This window comes from Notothenia coriiceps, unplaced genomic scaffold (genome assembly GCF_000735185.1).
Source record: "Notothenia coriiceps isolate Sejong01 unplaced genomic scaffold, NC01 NC01_scaffold00027117, whole genome shotgun sequence".
Taxonomy (NCBI): Eukaryota; Metazoa; Chordata; class Actinopteri; order Perciformes; family Nototheniidae; genus Notothenia; species Notothenia coriiceps.
The window spans coordinates 4,724-15,149 of record NW_011359818.1 but is presented as its reverse complement, the minus strand read 5'-3'; the positions used below and the strand labels follow the sequence as shown (position 1 = coordinate 15,149).

Sequence of the window (10,426 nt, the reverse complement as noted above, 5' to 3'; positions counted from 1 at the left end):
CACACACACACACACACACACACACACACACACACACACACACACACACACACACACATTTGTATAGGCTGTATTGTGCACACTCATGCTAAATAGGAACACACAAGCAGATATAACTGGTTTTGGAAAAATCCCTATCACAAAAGTGATGTATTAAAAATGCATGTTAACTCACAAACAAGCCAAAGATATTGCATTGCCTATATTGTCAAACAAATAAGTACACCCTCACATTGGAGAAGTTGCAGCCAGGATAGTTTGCATTTTAGTTTTATGACTAAAACTAAAGATTTTAAGCCAATTAATTGGTTTTCCATTGACTAAATCTTGCCGCTCTAATTAATTATTTAGATTTCGTGTGACACAGGTACACATTATGAACACAGAAAACAGCTAACATTGAGGCTGGAGAACACACACACGCACGATTAGGGACATCATCTCAGAAGGAATTCTACCATCTAACCATGTGTATTCTCCCATTCACTTTTAGCAGCTGGAAAGCACACATCCACACACACACACACACACACACACACACACACACACGCGCACGCACACAATAAAAGCAGGCTATCCCTGTCCTACTCTTAAACTGGATTCATCCCAGGTAAGAAACCTGTTCTTACTTGACTCTCTCCTTTCCTTTCCTTGCACCCTCCCTCCCTTGCAGCTGCATTCCTCCCTCCGCGGTTACACCTAATGACCGCTATCTCTTTCCCTCTTTGCCCAGTGGTTAAAATAAGCCCCTCCTGACACTTCCACTGGCAGATTAACACGACAGCATTAACAGGTGCCAATGCTATTATGTTTGGAAACGCATACTGACTCAATGAAAGCGCCGCGTGTAGACGCAGTGCTGCATGCGGCAGGCTGCTGTGATGCTGAACAGGACTGGAAACAGTTACATCTGTGTGTTGTGGTATTTAGGGGGGAAAGTTGTTGGAATTGTAAGGTGCTGCTTGTCAGAGCTGTGCGTGAGAGTATTATATTTTTATTTTGCATCTGCAAAAGCTGAGAGATAAGAGAAATAAAATTCATAAAAACCACTTACAACACTCGCAGATGCCTCAGTCCTGCAAAATCCACCTTGGTGATTTTAGTGAGGTTGTTTGCATTCAGATCCCTGGAGAGAGAAATTGGGAAAGAACAGACTGTCAGTAGGCTACATGAGATATGACATGTTAATCAAACAAAGAAAAAGCAGGTGGGCCACTGGAGGGTTTTTGTTGAAACTTGGTGTGCTGTGGCCGATGCAGAATTTCATTTGAGCATCAGAGAAATTGAAAAGAGCTGCTGCGCTATAGGCAATTTTTAATGTTATCAAGGGGGCTCTCACTAATAAAATACGGCTTGTTTAACTCAAAGCCCACTTGTCCAAATCCGTTTTTGATTAACTTGCTGGTCTCCAGACAAACCGATGTGGTCTACGGAGGCTGTGCTAATGCAACAGTGCGAAACCACCAACACAACCACAGCAGTGCCCCTAACTTCAGCTCCGCGATCAGCAAGAGCGAATCCCCACATTAAACACATGCAGGAAGAACCAAAAGATGTTTCTACAATTTAAAAACACAAGGTAGATTTAGCAGCATTTACAGGTCCTGAGTTTTAACGTGTTCGTTCACGTGTCACTGCGCTAAGATGGTCCCCAAGGAAACAATCCTCCTAATACTATCAGCGTGCAGTTTAAAAGGACCGAAAACACTAATGTAACCAGATTATAAAAAAAATAGGAACATTATAATCATAAAAATATTTGTGGAAATATAATGAAGGGTGGGCTATCAAATACCAAAAAGTGAGATAAGATTGCTGTAAACTCTTAAGCTTTTTTCAGGAGAAGCATATATAAAATATATATATTTCTTAAATGCATTAAGGTAACCGCATTTTTTTTCCATAATTGACGCACGAATAATTTGAGATTCTAGTGTTTTTCCCGTGTGAAGTGTCTTGTCTGGAAACGGCGCTTTAACCCCCCTCGGTATAGGCTACTCACAGTCTCTCGGTGTTGCGGGGGATATTCCTGGGCACGCTGCGGAGACCTTGGCCGTGACAGTCCACGGTAGTCCCGGTGCAGGAGCACTGCGCCGGGCAGGGCTGTCCGTCCGCTCCGCCGGACAGGACCGAGAGCAGGACGGCCAGCAGCCCCAGCGCAGTCACCGGGGAGCGGCCGGGGCCAGCGGGGCTCAGAGTTCCCACCATCATTGCGGCAAGTGGGGGCCAATATGAGACCCACAAAATACCGAGAAAATACAAGGGCGTTCAAAAATAAAAGCCCTGAAATCCCCGAAACAGCTCACCAAACTCTGCACGCAACGGGATGCAGTCCTCCTTTTCGTTGTCCTCCCCTCAGACCTGGGATTCTCAAATGTATCGCTCTAAAATTCACATTTGGGTCTTCTTAGAGGGGTTTCTATGTATGAAAGCTGTGAATTAGGAATTTGCCCCCACTTGAAAGGGAGACGAGAGGTTGACGAGGCGGTGGACCGGCTCTCTGGCTGCGCTACAGCGGCGCAAACTTCCACATGTCCCCGGCATGCGGTGCCCAAAATCCCCCCGGTGTGTGTTGTGTCTGTAAGTGTATGAGCGTGTGCTGAACCAAGCCAATAAAACACCTCACTGCTTGATCTGATCCAGAGAAACAAACTCTCAGACACACTTTACTGCATACAAACACACGCACTCCAGGTGAGGCTGTCTTAGTTATGAATTCATAACACGCGTCCAGAAAGGAGACCGCGCTCGGTTCTCCCAAAAAGCTCAGCAGAGGTCACCGAGGAGGAATGATATTGATCCAGATAATATATCAATGGCAAGTCAGTGCCAAGGGTGTAGGCAGTGTGAGGGAGGGAAAAAAGCCCCGTCAAAGACCAGCGCGCAATAGTATAATCCAACTTTGCGTGGTGCGTCAAGCGCTGCTCCCGAGAGTGTGTGTGTGAGAGAGAGAGAGGGAGAGAGGGAGAGAGAGAGAGAGGGAATGGAGAGGGGGAGAGACGAGAGCGGGCACGTCTGCTACTGCGTCTGTCCAGGCAACTCTCTCTCTCTCTCTTCTTTCTCTCGTCTCTCTCTCTCTCTCTCTCTCTCTCTCTCTCACACACACACACTGCGTTTTCCCTCAAAGCAGCAGGTTTCCAACTGGCCGTCAGTCAAAAAGCAACAGTATGACCTCGGTAGGGGACTTCTCGCTGCAGTGTCCCGGTCACCTGATGCTTTATTTATCCGGCCTCAGGAAGGCGACAGAGCTTCTTGGTGAAATCTAAAGTGGACAAATATAGCCAAACCCCATCTGATTATTGTTAAATGTCCTCACAGCTGAAACTAAGCAATACAGTGCTGTATCTAAGACACATTTTTCTTGCTCTGTTGGCTTCAGTGTCCAGTTGAAAGACACATTAAAATGACACCTGTCCCATGGTGGTTTCACACTTGTTGTTGGGACAGTATTCATATACAAAGTAACTGCACTGCATTATGCAAACTCTAATAAAGGTATAGTTTTAATTATCAAAAGCAGTTGCTCTAAGCCTTAAGAATTAGGAGTTTATTTAAGTTAGAACATTAAGCAAATTGGAGACACATACTTACACCAACCAAATCAAACTTTAAGAAACAGTTTTTTCATCCTTGTTAGGTAAAAGGTTAGTCAATGTTATGAAATGCTATACAAACAAAGAAGCAGCTTCTGGACATGTGCACATGTAATCTTGACATTTGCAAAAGTAGAGTTTTTGCTGAAGTTTAATAATGTGAATACGCTCAGCAATTGCTCATGTGGAATCCATATATTGAGAATGACTGTTTTCTCAAAGAGCTTTAGTTATGATTTACTATGTGCCTATACTATGTCCCTGTTATTGACAATATAAATGCCATCACTTCTTCAATAATGTGTGTTTCATTAGCAGAATTATAAAGATTGGCTTCTCAGCACTACAGTCGCTGTGGCAGTAAATAACGGGTGTCACGCAAAATAAACAAATAACTAGGTCTGCACATATTTTACAATTTTAATATTGACATAACAAAAAGATGGTATCGCTTCGGAATATATCCCCAAAGATAAAAAATGTTATCAGTAGTAGTTTTGTAATCAAATCTCCAGTCTGCTTGAGGTCTCTCGGGTCTGAAGCTTTTGGAGTTCAGTTGGTGCCTATTTTGATTCTTCATCAGGGATCAGTGACATATCATATCAAAAAGAGAACAGATGTGCAGGGAATTCTGTCTTCCTCTCTCTCTGTCTGTCTCTGTTGATCCGTCTCCGGCTTCTAAGACAGAATACAAACAGCTGTGGGTGATTGTAATGCTGATGTGTGCTCACTGTGTGTGTGTTTTATACTGCTCCCCCTTATCCCTCATCCCAGCATTCAAACAAACACCCACACAATCACACACTCAGTCTACAGTCTACTCAGACAGTGGTTTTGGGGGTGAGGGGGATAAGAAACAGGAACGATTTGTAATATTGCGGGAAAAAGGGGAGGAGTCAGAGGCATGACAGCAGACAGGAGGGTAGAGGCCGGCCATTGATGGAGGCGTATCATGGCTGAAGGGAGGCGAGAGAGGAAGCGTGACCCCCTATCTCCTGCAACACAACGCAGCTCCAGGGCACAAAGCCTGTTCAGACACAGCCTGAACTGACCTGCCCTCCTCTCATACACACATCAGATTACACCTACCGCCGAGGTCAAGCTACAAGATTGTTTAAATTGAGCTGGGGGCAATGCAGAGGAAGTAACTGCTTTTCCACTGATGTTTTTTACAATTTGTCCAGTATATCTCAATATTTGATTGTTTATCAAATTAACAGTCAGATAGACAAGTCAAGTGCAGTCAAATGTATTAATGAAGCTTATATAATAAACAATTACAAGAGAGATCATTGCAAACTTTTACGGCATAGTACTTTGCATGTCCTAAGATTATGTATTCAACCAAGGAAAATAAAAAACAAGACAAAAAGGAAGGCAGAGAGTGCACGTCTCTGCCATGGCCAAGCTATCTTCAAATGTTAAGGAAAGAAAACGAAATAATTCACCCTGTGATTTCCAAAATGTGCCGGTTCTTGCTTGATCCATTCTAAACCCTTCCTGCATGTTGCATGAAAATCAAGCCAGTAGTTATTTTGTAATCCTGCTGACAAATACAAACAAACGGAATTAAAGACAAAAGGTAGCAAAACCCCTATAATGGAGCAACCTCAGCAAGAGCAAAAGAGGGATTCTACTTCAAGAGCTGGTAAACCTACACTGATGATTTACATACACAGATTAAACAAAAACAACAGTAGTGCAATTACAGTAAAAACAATATTTGGTTAATAGAGATACAAAAAGTGGTTTGTCCTTTCAAGCTTCATCATGCAGAAACGTTTAGTTACAAAAACTGCTATACAAAAAAGGGTGTTTCAGTGCAGATTTGTCCATATCTGCATTTGAAGCTTTGATATGTTGCAAAGTAAGCACAAGAGAATGAACTCAGAGTTGTGACATGGCTTACTAGTTAAAAATAAGACCCTCCCTGAATGGAGGATGTGTGCATGTTAAAAGTTCATTTCATCTGAGCCCAAATTAGTTGTTTTCATATTTTGAGGGTAGAGAATATGCAAAACAAGTAAAGTGCCTGGACTATTTAAAGGAAATCTTAAGATGAAACACATAATAGTACCACCGGTTTAAATCTTTGTGGTTCTCACGAGGTAAAACTGTTATCAGCCCTGTAAGATGAACAAAGATCTATTATTTTCAGAGCTCAGGAAGTGAAATGAGCCTGTCAATTGAGACAGGTGCAACTTGACAAACTTGAATTACGTTTCTAGAAGCGGAGTAAAGACAGAGTTTTAAACCACGGCACTCTATTTTTGTGTTGACTTTATATACTCCACCATACCAATAGATATAAATATGTGTTTTTTATTTAAAGATATTGCACATTTGAGTGTTAAAACAATAAATAATCACCTCTAAATGTGCTTGTTTTAACCCAATACCCAAGACCTTGACTCACTTAACTGGTTCTGTTCTGTCAGACTCACACTTTATGTTGTGTGTAATGTTTTGTGGTAAAGGAATAAATCATGTTTTGATTGATGAAGATCTGGAGCAGTGAGAAGGTAAGGCGTCTTATTTGAGACTGAGGAGTCATTGTTGATTGTACAAATAATGAATGGAGTCTTTTACAATTGAATTGATGTCATACCATCAAGACAGCTCATACCACAATAGATTAAATGTCACCCAATAATGCCACATATAAATAAAGACTTCCGCCAATTGACTTTCACATCATAAGAAAGAGAAAACATTGCTACACACCTCAAACTTTGCAGGGTCCCTCAATTAAACAGGTGGAAGCATGCAGTAATCATGAAGCCACAATTTAAATCTGCATTCATACGTATCTATTCTCAAAAAAATGTCAATGCTTTGTTTGGCAGGTTAAGAGGGCTGCAGAGCTGCTAATGAGAAGTGAATCTGTCTGAAGGCTGTGATGTTGGTGCTGCTCAATCTAGCCTGTTGATTTAGGAGCTGTTTGTGTTATCTTTGGTTTATGGCCATGCAGTAAAGCTGAAGGTGTGTGTGTGTGTGTGTGTGTGTGTGTGTGTGTGTGTGTGTGTGTGTGTGTGTGTGTGTGTGTGTGTGTGTGTGTGTGTGTGTGTGTGTGTGTGTGTGTGTGTGTGTGTGTGTGAGTGTGTGTGTGTGTGTGTGTGCACGTGCGCAGAGGTCAGTTCAGCCACCTGGCCTCTGGACAGCTGCTTCTGAGGCACATGCTACCCACAGCTCGTCCTACTGTATGTGTGTGTGTCACATACACACGCATGGGCACGCGCACACACGCGCGCACACACACACACACAGGAAAAAATGCTGTTTAATCCATCGATGTATTATTAAACTCATTAATCAAATCAGCGATATATATGTCATCATCAGATTCACATAGTTTGTGTGTGTGTGTGTGTGTGTGTGTGTGTAGTCCCCGATAATCACATCATTAAAAACCAATGATGTTTGTGTTTGGACTGGCACAGTCAACACAGGGACTGGTGACACAGCTGTATGAAGAGACACACAGACATATACACACACACACACACACACACAATGCCACACCAAAACAAACAAACAGCTACATTAAAAAAACAAAACTCCTCCTCTGTCTAGGTTTCCATTATACTCTCCCAGCTGTCAGTTTCGTGCTGATGTGACCCGTCCATGAGGTGTATTGAAACTGGGTTGAGCCCCTGAGGTGTGTTAGTGACTGGTTACCTTTGTTGTGATGGGACTGAGAGTTGTCTGTCTCACACACCCAGACACTGAGGCCCGGGGAGATGCTGAGGAAGTGAACAGGATCTCATGGAGGGGCTGGTATGTTGGAAAATCTCCACTCCTCTGCTGCTGGAGAAAGGTGTGTCTGGTTTCACATGTCAACTGAAAGAAAGACAAAGAGAAAGAAGAGGTCCAAAAGTGTGCCACAACGATGATGTTGAGTTCATTTGTTTGTGGATTTAATCATTACATTACGGTCTTTCAACAGTTGTTTTTTTGGCAAAAATTTTTTTTTCCTAAAAACAGGGAGGAGGAAATTCAGACTGGTGTACTCAAGGACACTTCAACATGTGGAAAGGTTGGGTATCAAACCACCAACCTTTGTCTTTTGTATGTGCATGAGAAAAAAAAACAGAACCCATTCATAAAGACTTTTCCCACAGAACTGTTTGGTGTTTAAGGTTTATTGAGATTACCTAAAGGACCAACAAGCTTTACTAACGTGGCCACATTGTCTCCTGAAGTGAGCAGAATTAGAATTGTACCCAATTTCTCTTCACTTTATTTAACAGGAAGACTTCAATGTTGTGCTTATCACAACGACATCTATAAGCTATCATTGGAAGCGTCTGTACCTGTGTGTCTTTGATAAAACAGGAGGATTAGTTTATTTGAATGTATGTTTAGCAATAATACATAAAGGTATCCAAGCAGACCTGACAGTCTTGCATATTTCCCCTCATGGCGCAACAATAAAGTCTCAGTCATTTTAATCCTTTAGCACAATTATCTCTCAGTGTTTGTTGGTTTAAGCACAGCTACTCTGACTGTGACTTTTCCATGGACCTGAACCAAAACAACTCAAATGCCATTATCCTCAAATAGCCCGTAAGTACAAGATAAACATGTGTGTGAAACTAATCGTGCGTTGTGCAGAGCTGGCTTGTTGAGTAGCATTGTTGTGAAAACACATTAAACATCTGTCTGAACACATTGCTGAACTCAAATTGTGATTAGGAGGGAAATAGAGTATATCCCATGTATCCCTTGTCTCGCCAAATTGGGGAAGATGATTCCAGGAGACAGTGAGCACGTAGAAGCAGACAGAATAGATTACAGATTTAAAAAACATGGAGATTCTTCTCCTCTTCTCTTTGCTGAGCTTAATCAGGGGAAAGAATAAACAACAATGAATAATCATTCTCTTCACTTTTCTTTCTCCATTCCTTTATTGTTTTTCCAGCAGGCCGATCACAGAAAAGCCACATGGAGTTGATAAGTTGATCCATAAAACACTGTGTCGTGACACACTCCCATATATTCCCATGCAACAACACTTAAGCAACAGCGTCTGCATTGGAGATATGTCATCTGTTGATCACATTCTGCATAATCTAGGAATTTGTCAGAGGATTTGTTCATAAAAAGGATTTTTTTCCCAAACTGCCAAGGAACAAAAAGAGGTAAACAAAAAAGCTTAGTTCACCTAAGGCTCAAACTGGATGTACTAAGCAGCACGACAGAAGGAGAATAATGAGTTTTAGTAGGCTGTATGCTGTGTTTAAGAAATGAGTCCGAAATACTGAAGCAGTGTGTGATTCCCTGACAAGAGCAGGAATCTACGCTTAACCTGAGGGCTGTTTAGCGTAAAGTGCAAGGAATGATGCATGGAGTCCTGCATCCTGTGAGAGGAGTAAAAGTCGTTCATTTGAGGCTTTAAACACCTGTAAAGTGAAGCACATAAATGTTCTATGCAGAAGTGTATGGGCCCACCATGGAGAAGAATTTCACTGTAAAATTGTTTGTAAAAAAATCAGAGTCACTTATGGCAGAAGAGTGATGGTCAATCGTATTCAATACTAAGGAGGGTCCATAGCAAGAGGCCAAAAAACATAGTGAGTGGGATAGATGTAAGAAGAGAAAGTGGGAGTCTTGGAAGAAAAAGTGAGGTTTGAGAAAAGGAGAGACAGGAGGGAAAGAAAATTATGAAGGTTCCTTTGGAGGGAAAGAGAGGAGGCAAGAGAGTGAGAGGGAGGTGTGTAGAAAGAGGAGTGTGGGAAAAATCAATATGCTCTCTGGAGCGACTGGAAGAGACAATCAGTCCTGTCTGACCCTCGTCTCCCCTTGCTGTCAGTGTGTGTGTGTGTGTGTGTGTGTGTGTGTGTGTGTGTGTGTGTGTGTGTGTGTGTGTGTGTGTGAGTGTGTGTGTGTGTGTGTGTGTGTACATATATTCAATTCACAAAAGTGTTTGTAGGCAACATGCCTGCGTAATTGATTTTGAAGTTTGAGTAGATTCATGGGCTGATATGAGCAGCAGGGTATGTGTGGTCCTAATCATATACATGAGGGTGTGTCCCTGTCTCCTCTCGTGTTTGCTGTCCTCAGCTCAAATATGTTTTATTGGCATGTCTGCTGAGGGCAGGAGAATGATGCCAGGGAAGCTAATGGGATAAAAGTTAATTACTCTCCTTCTATCAACTTTATGAGAAAGGACAGATGGAACAAAGACACCAAACAAAGTTGGGGGATTAGTCTATCACACGCGCAAATGGACACTGTAGCTGCTTTAACTGGCACCAAGTGTGTTGATTCTTGCTTACGGTGGCTCTCAGTCACTTCCCTCACTTACTCCATCTATGTCACTGCCATCTAAGGGGTCACATTCACTCACAAGCCACGGGCTATGGGCCAGATTTTCACAGATTGTCCCGAGCTACTTTTTATGAAATGGCCTCGCTTTGATAGCTATTATTATTATCAATACAAAGAAAAATACCTGCTTGGCTCTCTGCTTCTCTCTCTGTGTATGTATGTGTGTGAATAGTTATCATTTTAGCAAGCCTCGAGGCTAGCAGCTTTCACAGGCCGTCCACTCAACGTTTGGGGTTTGTAAAGCTGGCTCAACCCGCCATTGTCCAAGTCCTACTCCTGAATTCAGTTTCTCCATCTGCCCCCGGGCGCCTCTCAGACTGACAGGGGGGCGAGGGGTAGATGGATAGATGAAAGAGCAGACAGGAAGAAAACGACTCCTTGGAGAGAGAGAAATTTACCAGTCACGAAATGCACTTTTTCTCAATCTCTCGAACAGTCCTCTGCCACCGTCACCCAATCACTTCTTTTATCCTCCCCTCCCTCTGGCCTCCTCCCTGCTCCGT

At 42.6% G+C, this 10,426-nt stretch overlaps 1 protein-coding gene across 1 annotated transcript in view; it reads right to left on the bottom strand.

Moving 5' to 3' along the window:
• Positions 1–2,949, bottom strand: part of LOC104957464 (slit homolog 2 protein-like) — a gene marked incomplete at its 3' end in the record, with an annotated part of 9,844 nt that extends 6,895 nt beyond the window's left edge. The window contains exons 1-2 of the mRNA XM_010785102.1: positions 2,003–2,949; positions 1,055–1,126 (exon numbers count right to left, since the gene is read on the bottom strand). Of these exons, the coding sequence (XP_010783404.1) occupies positions 1,055–1,126; positions 2,003–2,211 (281 nt within the window). The remainder of the gene's footprint in view (positions 1–1,054; positions 1,127–2,002) is intronic.
• Between the last annotated feature and the right edge of the window lie 7,477 nt (positions 2,950–10,426).